Raw genomic sequence first — 18,733 nt, 5'->3', positions numbered from 1 at the left:
GCGCCCACGCGCGAACGACCAGGCGCGCCGCCGAGAGGGAGGCGGTGCGCCCGCAACACAAGTCCGATCTACGGGGAAGGACAGCCACACAGGGACAGCAGCGCACAGTTTACTTACCTGCTGGCCCGCCTCCAACTCTGCCTCCTCGTCCGACTCCGCCTCCTCGTCGTCCTCCTCGTCCGACTCCGCCTCGTCCTCCTTCTCCAGAGCGTAGCTGCGTAAGGAGAGGGGGAGGAGTCTAGTTGTTGCGCGGCGGCAGGAATTCTACGATCCCCGCCATTTTCTGGAGCCTGGAGGTCAAGGACGACATCTGGACCGAAGACATCGCCTGAAGAAGACTGGAGTGGGAGCAGCAGCTCTTCTGACACGGTGAGTAAAGTGTCTCAAAGTGCTGTTTCTGTATGGCCCTGTTCACACAGAGTATTTTGCAGGCCGAAAAAATCTGCCTCAAAATTCCTTAAAGAATTTTGAGTCAGATTTTGACCTGCCCACACTATCTTGCCGCGTTTTTTGCTGCCTTTTTTGCCCGCTGCGATTGAGGACAGCAGACAAAAAACGCAGCGAAAAATGCATTTTCTGCCTCCCATTGATTTCGATGGGAGGTCAGAGGCGGAACCGCGGCAAGAAAGGATGTGCTGATTTTCCTTTTTTCCGCGACTGGCTCCCATTGATTTCAGATTAAATCAATGGGAGGCGGTTTTGGAAGTTGTTTGGTGCTGATTCTGACGCAGTGTCCGAGTCAATATCAAGGCCCAAAAACTCTGTGGACTTGGCCTTATTGTTAGGGCTTATTCAGACGAACGTGTAATACATCCGTGCAACGCGCGTGATTTTCACGCGCCTCGCACGGACCTATGTTACTCTATGGGGCCGTGCAGACTGTCAGTGATTTTCACTCTGCTGCGACTGTAATACGCTGCGGATTTTCCACAATAAAATGTGTTGCATAAAATCCGCAGTGTTCATGCCTAGTGTGTTCCTACCCTAAGGCCGGATTTACATGAGCGTGTGCTTTTTGCGTGCGCAAAAACGTGGCGTTTTGCGCATGCAAAAGGTCCATAACAGCTCCGTGTGTCAGCAGCGTATGATGCGCGGCTGCGTGATTTTCGCGCAGCCGCCATCATTATGACACTCTGTTTGTATGTTTGTAGCACGTGGTGCTTTTCTGTTTTCATTCATAGTTTATACGGCTGCGGAAGTGCTGGGCGTGATTTTCACGCACCCATTGACTTCAATGGGTGCGTGATGCGCGAACAATGCACAAATATAGGACATGTCGTGAGTTTTACGCAGCGGACACACGGACACACGCTGCGTGAAAATCACTGACAGTCGGCACGGCCCCATAAACTAACATAGGTCCGTGCGAGGCGCGTGAATATCACGCGCATTGCACGGACATATTACACGTTCGTCTGAATAAGCCCTAACAATAAGGCCCAGTTCACAGAGTTTTTGGGCCTTGATATTGACTCGGACACTGCGTCAGAATCAGCACCAAAAAACTTCCAAAACCGCCTCCCATTGATTTAATCTGAAATCAATGGGAGCCAGTCGCGGCAAAAAGAAAAAGCAGCACGTCCTTTCTTGCCGCGGTTCCGCCTCTGACCTCCCATCTAAATCAATGGGAGGCAGAAAATGCATTTTTCCCTGCGTTTTTTGTCTGCTGTCCTCAATCGCCGCGGACAAAAAACGCAGCAAGATAGTGTGGGCAGGTCAAAATCTGCCTCAAAATTCGGTGCGCGGTTCCAGGCGGTCGCGGGTGGGCATGCGCGGGAGTTTGCGGGTGCGCGCGATCGGTCGCACGGGCGGCAGTGTTTGACGGCCCCCATGACGACCCCCATGCTACCCAGGGCCGCCATCAGGGGGGGTATTATGGGTACTGATGTGAGAGGCCCGGCCAAACCTAATTGAAAGGGGGGCTCGCAGCTCACGACATTCTTTTGGTGAAAAAAACAAGCCCCATTGCAGGGGTTTGTTTTTCTTTTCTACCAAAGGCAAGTCGCGGCAGTTGCCGGGCCCCCCTTTCAATTAGGTTTGGCCGGGCCCCTCACATCAGTACCCATAATACCCCCGCTGATGGCGGCCCTGGGTACCATGATATGGTGCTGGACGGAGTACCGTTAACAGGCGGTGCCACGGTAGGGGGGCCCAGAAAATTTAGCTGTAGGGGGCCCTGAAATTCCTGATGGCGGCCCTGCATGTACACATCTACAAGAGTTTATGCTCACAAAATGCTCAGACAGCAGGCATGTAACAACTGGTTTTCCCCTGCAAATGTAATAAAAAATATAGGTTAAACACCTCAAACAGCTACTATACTATCAAAATGTAAAAGTTTTAGAATACACAAAACATGCCATGTATAAACATACAGCTGAATAATTTACACTCACAACCACCTTAATGCAGCTTTGCATCAAAATAATTTTAAGTAAAAATTGTATGCAAACTCTCATTTACCACTTATCTGACCCTGGCAGACACTTAAAACAGCTCGTTAAAAAAGAAATGCAATGTGTACATGCTACACAAGCCTATGTTTCCATGCACATGTCCACACATTTTTCAAAACTGCAGGAATGCAAAATCTTTTTTTTCTTACACATCTTTTTTTCATATTGTACAAACAAAACCAACACATTTTTAGAAATGAGAACATTATGAACGTTGTAAAAAATGTACCCATTAGTTCACACATATGACCCCTTCATGCAGCTTTGCATGTAATGGTAATTTTTTCCCAAAAATTGCTCTAAAATTCAACTTTGTGACTAAATTGCTTAGTCCTCATGCACACGACACGACCGTAATTTTTTATCCGCAAATACTGACCCATTCATTTCTATTCGCCACGGACACCTTCTCATATATTTACGGGTGTGTGTCCGGGCCATAGAAACGACCCGCAAAAAATGTCCTAGTTTTTGCATTTACTTATTACTGTGAGCACGGTCCACAAATGCGGGTTACACTCCATGGCCATAAATACTGCACGTTCGTGTACATGATGCCTTGCTCAGGCAGACCCCTAAAACATAGACCCTGTATAAAACTGTGAGATGTGAGGAATTCATGGATACCACACCTCTATGTTTACAGGCTTTAGGCATGTACAAAAAAGGACAAAACCGCAGGTATGCGCTAACAAATTTTTCACATTCAAATCAAATGAAAGCAGGGATTCTATCTATCTATCTATCTATCTATCTATCTATCTATCTATCTATCTATCTATCTATCTATCTATCTATCTATCTATCTATCTATCTATCATTTATCTATCTATCTATCTATCTATCTATCTATCTATCTATCTATCTATCTATCTATCTATCTATCTATCTATCTATCTATCTATCTATCTATCTATCTATCTATCTATCTATCTATCTATCTATCTATCTATCTATCTATCCACACATAATTTCCCATCCCCCTATATGAACTCTAACCCTATAGGTTCTATAGTTGCCAATCCCTAATCTATAACCATTAGTAAATTCCATTAACTCATACAGATTTTTTGTGGAACAAGTTAGAAATAATCTTTCATGGTGACAACAACTTTAACCAGTTCAGGACCGGGCTATTTTGTGCCTTCTGGACCAGACACTGTTTAGCCCTTTTTAGCACGTGTTAGTTTAATTGCTATAACTTTTTTATTTGTTGGGCTAACTACGTGATTTTTGCGACGTTTTTTCCGTAGACAATGCAGGTTTCTTTTTTTTTTATCGTTTTTATACACATCCTTTTTGCTATTTTAGAATTTTTATTCAAAAAGTTTGAAAATAATAGTAAAAAAATAAGCTTTTTTACGTTTCAGCTATTTTTTTTGGTAATAACATAGTTTTACCCTAAAATAGACCTTTTATTTGTGATCGTCTTTGTCTACCGTAAATTTTAATATATTATATGTCTATATTAGGGTAATTGGGGCAGCGCTAGCGTTACAACAATGATTGGCGGGGGGAACGTTTTTTTTTGGGGTGGGTATTTTATGTGTATTTACAGGGGAAATCGGCCCTCTCATAGTGACTATTGTCACTAATAGGGCTGTGCTGGGTCTAGTAAGACCCAGCAGCAGTCTGTCAGTAACGGCACCCGGCGATCATGTGACCAGTCACATGAACACCGGGAGGAATAGAGAAAGCGGCGCGGCCGCTGCCTCTATTCATATACACAGCGTTCATTGAGCGCTGTGTACAAGTGATCATGGAAGACCGAAGCAGCGAAAGCTGCTTCTATCTTCTCCTCAGGGTCCCCGGCACTCACTGACAGCCGGAAACCCGACATTCAGCTGCCCGATCACGCGGGCAGCAAGTTATAACCCGAGCCGTAAAAAGTCTATGGCTCGGGTTTTAAGGACCGTGACCGCTGGCCGTAAAAACACAGCCAGCGGTCGGGAACCAGTTAAACTCTGTTTCATTGGTCAGAATTTTTTTGAGACATCCTTTTGATGATCGTTATGAATATGAATTTAGCTTATAACAGTCAGAGAAGCGATCATAGGGGTTTATCCTAAAGATTAGGTACATGCTGGGATAAAGAAAAAGTTGTGTAAAATGTATTTGTGTGTTTAGTGTGAGTGCTTAGTGCAACTAAGAGTCCTATTACACGGCCCGACGAGGGCCGTGTAAACGAGTGCCGATCAACGAGACAGCTCGTTTATCAGTGCACGTTTGCTATTATCAGTAATGTATGGGGACAAGCGCTCGTTACTCCGATCACTCGTTCCCATACATTTCTATCATGTCGGCAGCACATCTACCTGTTCACAGGGAGATATGCTGCTGACAACGTCAATAATTTAGGCAGTGTAAACTATACAATCAGCCGATGAACGGGTGTTTGCTCGTTCATCGGCCGATCGTTGCCCTGTATACACAGGACAATTACCGGGAACGAGCGTTTTGTGAACGCCCAATAATTGGCCGGTGTAAAAGGGTCCTTACTTGACTCCGCAGTCCAGATACTGATTTACATTTGAGTCATAAATTTGACAAGTGTTCTGATTTGGCAAAGGGGGTGATTAGATAAACAACAGTCTCCTTCTTGCTCTCACCTGCAGATCCCCTCTCCCACCCACTCCCTTACGCAGACAAAAAAAAGGAAATAAAATTGTATTCACTTACTGCAAATGGGTGCTGCTCCCCGAATGTTGCACCTGGAACTTTGATCCTGGTGTCATTGTAGTTGAGTCAATCATTTAGAGTCATGACATATTATATATATCCTTTACAGTGAAAAGGTTAAAGTCACCATTAGGGCTCTTTTATTACAGTTTCACAACCTTTGGCTGCAGGTAGTCACATGATGCATTTTAATGGACGTGGCTTAGTCTTGACTCGGGTGTCTACAGATATTTAGTACATAGGGAAAATAAATATTTTATCACACAATATACCTGTCAATATAACATCACTAGAATGATCTGTTCCATTTCAAACTAGCATAAAAAGACAGGTGATAGGTTCTCTTAAAAACAAAACAAAAAAACACGTTAACATATTTACCACTTCCATATCCAAAGGGTAAACAAAAGGAAAAAAATAGCCCTACAGACCTTAGATAATATTAATCTCTGGTCCATAGGTGGCTTTATGCATCAGAAAGCTTCCTCCACTCCTGTGACTGAATTAAATGGGTTGTCCGGGAGTTTAAAAATTAGACAAACAGCATGAAATGTGATAAAATAAAAGAATAACCAATTACTCACCTATTAATTCCCCAGCTGCTCCAGTACCAATGCTCTGGTGGTCTTTGATATGCCATACATCCTTGTGACCGCTGCATCCAATCACTGGCCTCAGTGAGGATAAATACATATATGGCACGTGACCTCTGAGACCAGTGATGTGCTGTAGCAGTAGAGTGGATGTAAGTCATATCCAGGGGCGTAAGTAGGAAAGACTGGGCCCCATAGCAAACTTTTGACTGGGGCCCCCCTCCCCTGGGTGTCACACAACCCCCCCTTGTAGATAGCGCCTTTTTACAGCCCCCACTGTAGATAACGCCACACAGCCCCCTGTAGATAACGTCATACAGCCCCCCTGTAGATAACGCCATACAGCCCCCACTGTAGAGAACGCCATACAGCCCCCTCTGTAGATAGCTCCATACACCCCCCTTTGTAGATAACGCCATACAGCCCCCTGTAGATAACGCCATACAGCCCCTCTGTAGATAACGCCATACAGCCCCCTCTGTAGATAACGCCATACAGCCCCCTCTGTAGATAACGCCATACAGCCCCCTCTGTAGATAACGCCATACAGCCCCCTTTGTAGATAACGCGATACAGCCCCCTGTAGATAACGCCATACAGCCCGCTCTGTAGCTAACGCCATACAGCCCCCTTTGTAGATAACGCGATACAGCCCCCTGTAGATAACGCCATACAGCCCCCTCTGTAGAGAACGCCATACAGCCCCCTCTGTAGATAGCGCCATACAGCCCCCTCTGTAGATAGTGCCATACAGCCTCCCTGTAGATAACGCCATACAGCCCCCTGTAGATAACGCCATACAGCCCCCCCTTTAGATAACGCCACACAGCCCCCCTGTAGATAACGCCATACAGCCCCCCTGTAGATAACGCCATACAGCCCCCTGTAGATAACGCCATACAGCCCCCCTGTAGATAACGCCATACAGCCCCCTTTGTAGTTATCTACAGGGAGGCTGTATGGCACTATCTACAGAGGGGGCTGTATGGCGCTATCTACAGAGGGGGCTGTATGGCGTTATCTACAGTGGGGCTGTATCGCGTTATCTACAAAGGGGGCTGTATGGCGTTATCTACAGAGCGGGCTGTATGGCGTTATCTACAGGGGGGCTGTATCGCGTTATCTACAGAGGGGGCTATATGGCGTTATCTACAGAGGGGGCTGTATAGCGTTATCTACAGAAGGGGGCTGTATGGCGTTATCTACAGAGGGGGCTGTATGGCGTTATCTACAGAGGGGGCTGTATGGCGTTATCTACAAAGGGGGCTGTATGGCGTTATCTACAAATGGGGCTGTATGGCGCTATCTACAGAGGGGGCTGTATGGCGTTCTCTACAGTGGGGGCTGTATGGCGTTCTCTACAGTGGGGGCTGTATGTCGTTATCTACAGGGGGGATGTATGGCGTTATCTACAGAGGGGGTTGTATGGCGTTATCTACAGGGGGGGTCTGTATGGCGTTATCTACAGAGGGGGCTGTATGGCGTTCTCTACAGTGGGGGCTGTATGGCGCTAACGGCATACAGCCACCCCTGTAGATAACGCCATACAGCCCCCCTGTAGGGAACGCCATACAGCCCCCCCTCCCTGTAGGGAATGCCATACAGCCCCCCTGTAGGGAACACCATACAGCCCCCCCTGTAGGGAACGCCATACAGCCCCCCCTGTAGGGAACGCCATACAGCCCCCTGTAGGGAACGCCATACAGCCCCCCCTGTAGGGAACGCCATACAGCCCCCCCTGTAGGGAACGCCATACAGCCCCCCCTCCCTGTAGGGAATGCCATACAGCCCCCCTGTAGGGAACGCCATACAGCCCCCCCCCCGTAGGGAACGCCATACAGCCCCACCCCTGTAGGGAATGCCATACAGCCCCCCCTCCCTGTAGGGAACGCCATACAGCCCCTCCTCCCTGTAGGGAACGCCATACAGCACCCCCCTGTAGGGAACGCCATACAGCCCCTCTGTAGGGAACGCCATACAGCCCCCCCTGTAGGGAACGCCATACAGCCCCTCCCCCCACTGTAGGGAACACCATACAGCACCCACATGTAGGGAAAGCCATACAGCATCCCCCCTCCCAAAAAAATTTGACCTACAGCGTGTCCTACAAAAACATGTATCCCCTATCCACAGGATAGGGGATACATGTGTGATCGCTGGCAACGATAGGGAGAACGGGGGACTGAAAGTCCCCTGAAGTTCTCCATGACTAACCTCTGACTTCCGGCGTCTGCGCAGCTCAATAAAAATGAAAGGAGCGCTGGTCACTCATGCGCACAAGCGCGACCGGCGCTCCATTCATTTCTACGGAGCTGCCGACACAGACCCCGGAAGTCCGAGGTTTGTGATGGAGAACTTCAGGAGACTTTCAGTCCCCCGTTCTCCCTATCGCTGCCAGCGATCACACATGTATCCCCTATCCTGTGGATAGGGGATACATGTCTTTTGTTTAATGGCGGAGCGGGGAGATAACTCCCTGCTCTGCCGTAGAGTTCAGTGGCATTGCGCTGTAGCAGCCATAGCGGCTGCTAGCGGAGCCTCCGGCCATGGTGGGGACCCATACTGGCGGGCGACACGGGCCCCCTCATGCCGCGGGCCAGCTACGGCTGCTACGGCGGTAGTTACGCCACTGGTCATATCATCGCTGTAACAAAGTCAATAAAGGCCAGTGAGGACCAGAGTGTCGGCACTGGAGCAGGGGATTTAATAAGTAATTTTTTTTATTTTGCTACATTTTTAGCTGTTTACGTAATTTTTTAAACTCCCGGACAACCCCCTGAAGTATAAAGCAAACCATTAGGCTGGGTTCACACTGAGTTTTTTTGACTAGTTTTTTGACGCAGAAACCGCGCCGCGAAACGGGCCAAGAAACGGCCAAAAATGCCTCCCATTTATTTCAATGGGAGATGGAGGCTTTTTTTTCCCGCCAGCGGAAAAACCGGCTCGGGGGAAAAAGAAGGGACATGCCCTATCTTCGGGCATATACGCCTCTAACCTCCCACTGACATCAATGGGAGGCAGAGAAAGCGTATCTCGCAGTGATTTATGCCCGTGGCGCTCAATGGCCACGGGCAATAAACGCAGCGAAAATCGGCTTGCAGGCAGAGGAAAATTTGCCTCAAAATTCCAAACGCAATTTTGAGGCAGATTTTCCTCCTGCAAAAAACTCAGTGTGAACCCAGCCTTAAACATTGGATTAAAGAAGCACTCCAGACATCGCCTACATTTCAGCAAGTCAACAGTTAGGCTATGTTCACACAGAGTTTTTTGCAGGCGTAATTTCTGCCTCAAAATTCCATTTGGAAGTTTGAGGCAGATTTTCCTCTCCCTGCAAGCCGATTTTCGCTGCGTTTTTCGCTGCGTTTTTTGCCCGCGGCAATTAAGCGCCGTGGGCATAAAACTCTGCGAAATACGCTTTCTCTGTCTCCCATTGATGTCAATGGGAGGTCAGAGGCATAAACGCCAGAAGATAGGGCATGTCGCGGGAAAAAGACGACTCCGCCTCCCATTGAAATCAATGGGAGGCATTTTCGGGCCGTTTTTGACGAGTTTTGCGGCGCGGTTTCCGAGTCCAAAAACTCGTAAAAAAACTATGTGTGAACATAGCCTTACACGTTGATATACAATCCTTTGTTTATATTTATAGTGAAAATCCTCAATATTCCGATTTTGGTTTCTTAGCCCAGCAGACATGTTGGTTTACCCTGACTACTCATGAAGTTCCTGTTTGCGACCTCCGCTACAGCCTTGGTGAATTTTTTCTGAGTTCCGTTTTTTACAGCGGGATCGCTGCGAATCTGCCGCAAAAAGCGGAACAACTGCAATTGGATGCAGGATTTACATCCCCATTGAATTCAATGGGGAAATCCCGCAACAAATAAGCAGCGTTTACGTAAAAAGAATTGACATGCTGCGGAATCAATTTCGGCACCAAAGGTCAATTTCTGAGCAGTATTTCCGCTCAGTATTTACGCAGCATGTGGATGAAACTTGCTGTGAATTCCGTTGCGTAAAATCCTCTGAACTGGCCCTAATAGTGAAACTATTATTTGACACATATAACAGGCAGAATATACTGTATAGAATATGATGCATTAATTTAGAGCAATATAAAATAAAATGAAAGTATTAAAAAGGTTGGTTATATTGTTGTGTTATAGGTACAAGCATACACCTCTGCTGGACCAGGACCACTTTCTGTAATTGCAGAAGCATTTATTTCAGGTAAAATGTCGAATCTTTTTAAACATTTACTTATTTACTATAAATATATTGGAAATTAATATAATAGTTGATTATTGTCTTATTATTATTGGAATATTTCACTGCATGAAGGTGATATCACAGTGGTCTTTGTAGAATTACACAATTTCTGGATCGGTGTTGACAATGTTACACATAACCTATCACGACAGTGTAAACATAGCCTAGGTCAAAGGGGTTTATCAGACGCCGGAGGTATCCGTCGTACAACAACAGGTCCGGTAGAGCGTTGTGTCTTCTGTTATGAACGAAAGCCAAAACACAAATTTGAACATAACCGAAAATATAACTTGTCCCCTAGGATTCAAGTTATTAGAGATATGTGTGCGGATAAATATTAGGGCGCAGAAGTAAACTTCCCTGTGTTGTGGGAATTGTTCACTCCTGAAAGACAGTTATTGAGATACTTATAAATGTATATGGATTCACCATGATTAATAAGGCCGTATTCACCCCAACTGTTCCATTTTTATATTCGGGATCTGTTGAAAATGTATTAAAAAATTAATCTAATGCATTATTGTTATGCTTCGCATTAGTTTTCTCATCAGTGTTCTTACTGTATACAGTGTATGAAAAAATAAAACATTTTATTATCTATATTGAACTCTGTGGGGACAACAGAGGGTTTTTTCATCCATCCATTTTACTGTATATTAGATTAAGGTTATGTCACAAGTTGCATAAGTCCTGTCTTTCATCTTCCCATTGGAGTCATTGCAATTTTTGATGGACGTAAGGATTGCCATCATCAGGGGCAGACACAAACTGATGATTATTATTCCCACTTAAAACTATGGGAAATCCACAGGTGTCAACAATGTGTTGGAGATTTAATTAAGCTGTGGGATCCATGTTGCATATTTGGTGGGAGTGTCCACCCATAGCTTCATTATGGCAAGATATTCCTCACCTATATAACTCCTTGTGTTGGCCCAATATTACCTTGGTGCCATCCCAATCCCTCTGATGTATGTTTACAGGTCTAATTAATAAACTATAAAAGGGTTTACTTTACAGTTTTATAATGGCAGTAAGACAAATTATTCCCACGTCTATGGAAATCCAGCACAGATCCTTCACGTCTCACTTGGGTGGAAGCCCTCAACCACATCATGCACATGGAAGCAGGGGTAGGATTAACATTTTTAACAACAGGTTCCCTGTTTTGTGGACAAAAACATATGCGCTGGAGGGGGGGATGTCACGGTGTTTCGCGGTGCATCGCGCCATGGAAAATGATTCTAATAGTAAAATAAAACAATTACGATATTCCAAATATGCCCTATATTAAAGTGGACTCTAAATAAGGAAATTCCCTGTACAGAATGTTTTAGTGTGGATTTCCACACTATGTACACTACCGTTCAAAAGTTTGCAGACAATTTTGTGTTTTCCATGAAAACTCACACTTATATTTATCAAATGAGTTGCAAAATGACTAGAAAATATAGTCAAGACATGGACAAGGTTAGAAATAATGATTTTTATTTGAAATAATAATTTTCTCCTTCAAACTTTGCTTTCGTCAAAGAATGCTCCATTTGCAGCAATTACAGCATTGCAGACCTTTGGCATTCTAGCTGTTAATTTCCTGAGGTAATCGGGAGAAATTTCACCCCATGCTTCCAGAAGGCCCTCCCACAAGTTGGATTGGCTTGATGGGCACTTCTTGCGTACCATACGGTCAAGCTGCTCCCACAACAGTTTATGGGGTTGAGATCTGGTGACTGCACTGGCCACTCCATTACAGATAGAATACCAGCTACCTGCTTCTTCCCTAAATAGTTCTTGCATAATTTGGAGGTGTGCTTTGGGTCATTGTCCTGTTGTAGGATGAAATTGGCTCCAATCAAGCGCTGTCCACAGGGTATGGCATGGCATTGCAAAATGGAGTGATAGCCTTCCTTATTCAAAATCCCTTTTACCTTGTACAAATCTCCCACTTTACCAGCACCAAAGCAACCCCAGACCATCACATTACCTCCACCATGCTTCACAGATGGCGTCAGGCACTCTTCCAGCATCTTTTCAGTTGTTCTGCATCTCACAAATGTTCTTCTGTGTGATCCAAACACCTCAAACTTCGATTTGTCTGTCCATAACACTTTTTTCCAATCTTCCTCTGCCCAATGTCTGTGTGCTTTTGCCCATATTAATCTTTTCCTTTTATTAGCCAGTCTCAGATATGGCTTTTTCTTTGCCACTCTGCCCTGAAGGCCAGCATCCCGGAGTCGCCTCTTCACTGTAGACGTTGACGCTGGCATTTTGCGGGTACTATTTAATGAAGCTGCCAGTTGAGAACCTATGAGGCGTCTATTTCTCAAACTAGAGACTCTAATGTACTTGTCTTGTTGCTCAGTTGTGCAGCGGGGCCTCCCACTTCTCTTTCTACTCTGGTTAGAGCCTGTTTGTGCTGTCCTCTAAAGGGAGTAGTACACACCGTTGTAGGAAATCTTCAGTTTCTTGGCAATTTCTCGCATGGAATATCCTTCATTTCTAAGAACAAGAATAGACTGTCGAGTTTCACATGAAAGCTCTCTTTTTCTAGCCATTTTTAGAGTTTAATCGAACCCACAAATGTAATGCTCCAGATTCTCAACTAGCTCAAAGGAAGGTCAGTTTTATAGCTCCTCTAAACAGCAAAACTGTTTACAGCGGTGCTAACATAATTGCACAAGGGTTTTCAAGTGTTTTCTAATCATCCATTAGCCTTCTAACACAGTTAGCAAACACAATGTACCATTAGAACACTGGAGTGATGGTTGTTGGAAATAGGCCTCTATACACTTATGTAGATATTGCATTAAAAACCAGACGTTTGCAGCTAGAATAGTCATTTAGCACTTTAACAAATGTATAGAGTGTATTTTTGATTAATTTAATGTTATCTTCATTGAAAAAAACCTGTGCTTTTCTTTCAAAAATAAGGAAATTTCTAAGTGACCCTAAACTTTTGAACGGTAGTGTATATAATTACATAAGCGTACATAACTAGCTACCAACACATTATATTACACTCTCCCATTACGTATAGATCTATATGCGCACATTCAATATCCTTAGCATGCTCAGCCCATTTAGTGAGGCTGTGCACTGTCAGAAGGGTGGAGGACAAGCGGTGTGCGCAGATATGGTACCAGGACCAAGCTCAGTATATAAACACAACACCAGAACCAAGCTCGGTACATAAATACTCCACCAGAACCAAGCTCATACAGATATACAGCACCAGAACCAAGCTCATAATAAAATATTCAGCACCAGAACCAAGCTTGATAAATATATACAGTACCAGAAGCAAGCACAGTACATATATACAGTACCATAACAAAGCTCAGTACATATATACTGCACCAGAACAAAGCTCCGCATATAAATACAGCACCAGAACTAAGCTCACTACATAGATACAGCATCAAAACCAAGCTCAGTAATGTAGATATGTTTTGAGCTTGGTTGTTATGATGTATATATGTTTTGAGCTTTGTTTTGCTATTGTATTTATGCACTGATATTGGTTCTAGTGCTGTATATTTGTACTGAGCTTTGTTCTGGTGCTGTATTTATGTACTGAGCTTTGTTCTGGTGCTGTATTTATGCACTGAGCTTGGTTCTGGTTCTGTATTTATGTACTGAGCTTTGCTCTGGTGCTGTATATATGTACTGTGCTTGAATCTGGTGCTGTATATATGTACTGAGCTATGTTCTGGTGCTGTATATAAGTACTGAGCTTGGTTCTGGTGCTGTATATATCTAATGAGCATGTTTTTGGTATTGTATGTATAGAGTATTGTTCTGGTGCTGTATATATGTATTGAGCTTGGTCCTAGTACTGTATATATGTACTGAGCTTGGTTCTGGCGCTTTATTTATGTACTGAGCTTTGTTCTGGTGCAGTATATATGTACTGAGCTTGTTTCTGGTGCTGTATATATGTAATGAGCTTTGTTCTGGGCTGTATTTATGCACTGAGCTTGGTTCTGCTGCTGTATTTATGTACTGAGCTTTGTTGTGGTGCTGTATTTATGTACTGAGCTCGGTTGAATTTAATAGTATCATACACTGTGCCCATGAATTAAATTGTGTTAAACGCTGTAAACTAATGCAGCACACACACACACACACACACACACACACACACACACACACACACACACACACACACACACACACACACACACACAGTTAGTGCCCCCTATATAGTCCTCCCGTGTAGTTAGTGTCCTCTATATAGTCCTCCCATGTAGTTAGTACCCCCTATATAGTCCTCCCTAGTAGTTAGTGCCCCCTATATAGTCCTCCCCTGTAGCTACTGCCCCCTTTGTAGTCCTCCCCTGTAGTAAGTGCCCCCTATATAGTCCCCCCAGTAGTTAGAGCCCCCTATATAGTCCTCCCTTGCAGTTATACCCTCTATATAATCCTCCCCTGTAGTTAGTGGCCCCTATATAGTCCTCCCCTGTAGTTAGTGGCCCCTATATAGTGCTCCCCTGTAGTTAGTGGCCACTATATAGTCCTCCCCTGTAGTTAGTGCTCCCTATATAGTCCTCCCCTGTAGTTAGTGTCCCCTATATAGTCCTCCCCTGTAGGTAGTGTCCCCTATATAGTCCCCCCTGTAGTTAGTGTACCCTATATAATCCTCCCCTGTAGTTAGTGTCCCCTATATACTCCTGCCCTGTAGTTAGTATCTCCTATAGATAAGGCCCCCAACACTGCCCACAGTAAAAGGTAAAAAAAGAAACATTATATGCTTACCTGTCCCGTTCACGCGCCTTCCTCCAACGACGCCAGTCCTTCAGCGGAACGATGTAGCGTCGCAATGACGTAATCACGCCGACTGCCTCATCGCTAAAGCGCCGAATGGCAAGGCATTATGTGCCTCGCCAGGGCAGCACTAGTCAAATCAATTGTATCCACGTCCTAAGGACGGGTATACAATTGAGTGCAGGGGACCGGTTCCGGTTTCCGCTTCACCACGGTTCTACGAACCAGCTGTAATTTTAACAACTGATTTGGGATTCCACTTCTGCATGGAAGAACTTAAAGCTGGCGATGATGGACATTTAGACTCCTTTCTTGCAACATGGACCCCATTGGTAACCTTCAGGTCCTCTGACCGTTTCGATCCCTGGGTTAATGGTACTTGACTGCATCATTCACGATATTACCTTTGTCTAACTTATTAAACAGTTATGACAATTATGTTCCCTTTTCCTCCCCTCACCACCTACCCTACCCTAATCTGTCTTTATAGTTGTGTTCTTCCTTTATTTTATCCCCCCACTCCTTTTGGATTGAATTTTATCATTTATATACGTTGATTGAAATAACCAAGATTATCTTGTGAAAAATCTTATGTACATCTACATGTGAAATATTTTTCCCGAGAAGGCAAGATGCTCATGTCATAAGAATTACAATTTTGTTTTTTGTACTTTATACCTGTTACAATAAAATTTTCATTGATCCATAAAACTGGAAATCACTTTCCCTACATCCTTTTATTATAGAAACACAGTGCTATGATCCTTACTTTAATAGCCACAATATCAAAATCTGACTAGACACATCTGCCATTGTCATCCCAAAATGTTGGAAGTCAACAAATATACCGGAGTGAAAAACATAGATCAGTCACCACAGCCTTATCCTAACTTGTGTTTGAAGTATTTCTAACTGAGTGTAGCATTGTCCTGACTATGAATACCAATTGTGGTGACCTCCTTGTAATGTATTCAGGTTCTCAAACTCTTCTGCATTTAAAGCTAAGTTTTAAGGTGGTTTACCGTATGTCACCCTGCCATCTGCTTTAGCCAATTTTTCCAACAGTACTTATAGAGTAAAGGCTAGGTAGACCTTTGAAAACGATTTTTTTTAATACACACAGCCGCTTTGTATTCTTTATACAGATCAGCTGCATCTAGTGCTGAAACCTGTCAGGTCAGTGACACCGACTGGTTCAGCGACAGCGGGTTCTGCGGGTCTCGGACATGCAGGATTGAGCTGTTATCCATCACATCTAAATTCATAACTTGGATGTGATCGATAATAGGTGGATCCACCCGCTGTCACTGAACCTGTCAGTGCCGCTGACCTGATGGATTCAGGTCTCAGCACAAGTTACAGCTGCTCTGTATATAGGATACAAAGCAGCTGTATCTCAAAAAGTAAAAATATTTTTTAATAAAAAATAATTACAAATTTGCATCAATCACACTCATACACATTTTGTTTTAAAAAAAAATATATGTACAAATTCTTTCATAATATGGTGCATATGGAAGAACTCCAAACACCGTGGAACTTGGGCAACTTTGAAAGAACAAGCTAAACTTCTCTCTGGCATTCTCAATATTGAGCGTTGATGTGACATCCATCCTTTAAATGACAGACTTTGCATATTAATTCCATGCACATTTTATATTAGGTGCATGGAATTAATATGGAAAGATCTATATTCTACGTATGCTATCCACATTAATGTCTGAAATTTTCTTTATAATGCTGTATCTTAAATTTATATAATCATTCATCAACCTGAATTTTTCACCCAACTTTCGTCACTAAACACTAGAAATTGGTGTGGCAGCTCTATTCTCATGCTCTCACTACAATTGCTCCGCCTTGGTTGTTTTGTTCCAAATTATTTTTTCCCATGGCTTCAATGTTTGCTTGTTGCATTTTGTATTTTTTTGTTCCTAAATGTTTTTTTCTGAAACGGTCAATACCAGTATCACAAACACAAGGATTTTCAGGGTCCAGGAAAGTCAGTTATTATTAAAGGAATTGTCTTTTCACATGCCCCATAATGGCATATAGACATCATAGAAGCAGGAACCCTGCTCAGGAACTCCCTCTTCTAACCAGAACAGAGAGTCGCTAACACAGAGCAGCTCTCGATCTGGCGGACCTGGCCCATCCATGTGATTGATGGGCAGTTATAATTTCCCCCCTGGTGATATCAGCTATTTCTTGGGATTTTAAGAAGCCAGTCGCTCTGCTGGCTTAGTTTTAAAAAGGGGCTGTTGTAAATGGTCCTAATGGTTTCCTTTTTCCCTTTTGATTACAACTTCTTTATACAATAATGAATATCATCCCTTAAATTGTTGCTTTTGGGTGTTTATTATAACTTGCCTTTCTCATTACAGATATTCATCCTGCTCCGGTTCTAATCATTACTTCTTCAAATCAAATTACTTTTAATGATGTGGATAGAAATCAAGTATTGAGGAATTTTAAAGCTGAGAATATAAAGACGACTTCCTACATAGCTCACGATGAAAAACTATTCTATTTGGATAATGATATTCTCTTCATGAGTGATTTAAAAAGCCAGTCTACTCTTCTGGTACTTGTTTTATTTATTTATTGTGATTTGAACTAAATATTTGGAACATTTGGGTCTAGGACTTTTAATTGCACTCATCTATTGTTATATAAAAGCACTATAAGTACTATTGTGGGAATTAGTTAGCTTCATAATACAATACAAAGATAACAATACAAAAACACCAAAAGAAATACTCTGAAAATAATAGACTTATTCTTACAAATCCTTTAGAAATCTTTATACTATATAATGATGATACTCTTCACAACAACATTCAGCAATTTCAGGGCAATATTCAATAAATATATTAAATAAATTAACACTTTTTTCAGATTCACAAGAAAAAAAATTATCGTGTTGTGACAAATACAGGTCAGGTAAATGAATACCATTCAAAAACTTCAGCTATGACTGTTGAAATGCCAAACAATACACACACTATAATGGTTTAATACTTGATATCTTTTTCTGCACACTTGAAAAAGGTAGCAAGGTTTTCAGTTTCGTAAATAATAACCACTTGATATTGCATACATTTTTAAAATTTTTGTTTTTTTCATACATTTTTATTTCTTTTGTTTTGAACTTTTGTTTTATTCATAGCTGTTGGAGGATGCCCGTCTCTTCGGATGTCAAAGTATGACAGTAGATTGGATTGCGAGGCATATTTATGTGGCTGTACATTCAGAACAGAATGGTACACAGCTTCTCTTTATTGACCTGGAGCAAAAGGAGAAAGCTCTTTACTATCTCAAAACATCTGCGATATCTCCAAAGACAACCCTACGCACAATTGTAGCCTACCCACTACTTAGGTACAAGATCATTCATTATAACATGGAATATTTTTTTTAGTTTTGCATTTGTCACATAGATGTGTTCGAATTTTGCATTTGCCATATAGTTAGATGTGTTAAAATTTTATAGTACACATTAATAACTGCAGATTAGCTGCTGATTTAGATGCAGAAAATCTGCAGCGTATTACAGTAGCAGCAAAGTAGGGGAGAGTCGAAAAAATCTCATCCACACTCTGCGTAAAAAATCAGCTGAGAAAACGTTCAGAAATTGACCTATGGTGCAGTATTTTAATGCAGCACTTTTGTTGCGGTTTTCCCCATTGAGCTAATTGAGTAGGTAAAAGCCGCAGCAAATAGCAAATGTTGCAATTTTTGCATTGCAAAAGCTTCAAATCCGCTAGCAAATACTGCAAATATGAAAACAAAACCAAAACTTTTTTCTGTTTAAATTTTAATTAAAAAAAAGTCCATACTTACAACCCTGGTGCTGCCATAGTGACAGCTCCTTGTTCCCGTGGCTGTTCTCCGTGCTGCTGGACTCCTGTGATGACTGCTGCAGTTAATCACAGGCTGTAGCAGTCATGTGGGCTGTATGGTCATCACAGGAGGCTG

At 43.1% G+C, this 18,733-nt stretch overlaps 1 protein-coding gene across 1 annotated transcript in view; it reads left to right on the top strand.

Moving 5' to 3' along the window:
* ROS1 (ROS proto-oncogene 1, receptor tyrosine kinase) overlaps positions 1-18,733 on the top strand; it is a 223,311-nt gene that overhangs the window by 112,507 nt on the left and 92,071 nt on the right. The window contains exons 20-22 of the mRNA XM_075863703.1: positions 9,889-9,952; positions 17,140-17,339; positions 17,925-18,136. Of these exons, the coding sequence (XP_075719818.1) occupies positions 9,889-9,952; positions 17,140-17,339; positions 17,925-18,136 (476 nt within the window). The remainder of the gene's footprint in view (positions 1-9,888; positions 9,953-17,139; positions 17,340-17,924; positions 18,137-18,733) is intronic.

This window comes from Rhinoderma darwinii, chromosome 4 (assembly GCF_050947455.1).
Source record: "Rhinoderma darwinii isolate aRhiDar2 chromosome 4, aRhiDar2.hap1, whole genome shotgun sequence".
Classification (NCBI taxonomy): domain Eukaryota; kingdom Metazoa; phylum Chordata; class Amphibia; order Anura; family Rhinodermatidae; genus Rhinoderma; species Rhinoderma darwinii.
Note: the sequence above shows the minus strand (reverse complement) of the source record. Positions and strands in the feature narration are given on the sequence as shown.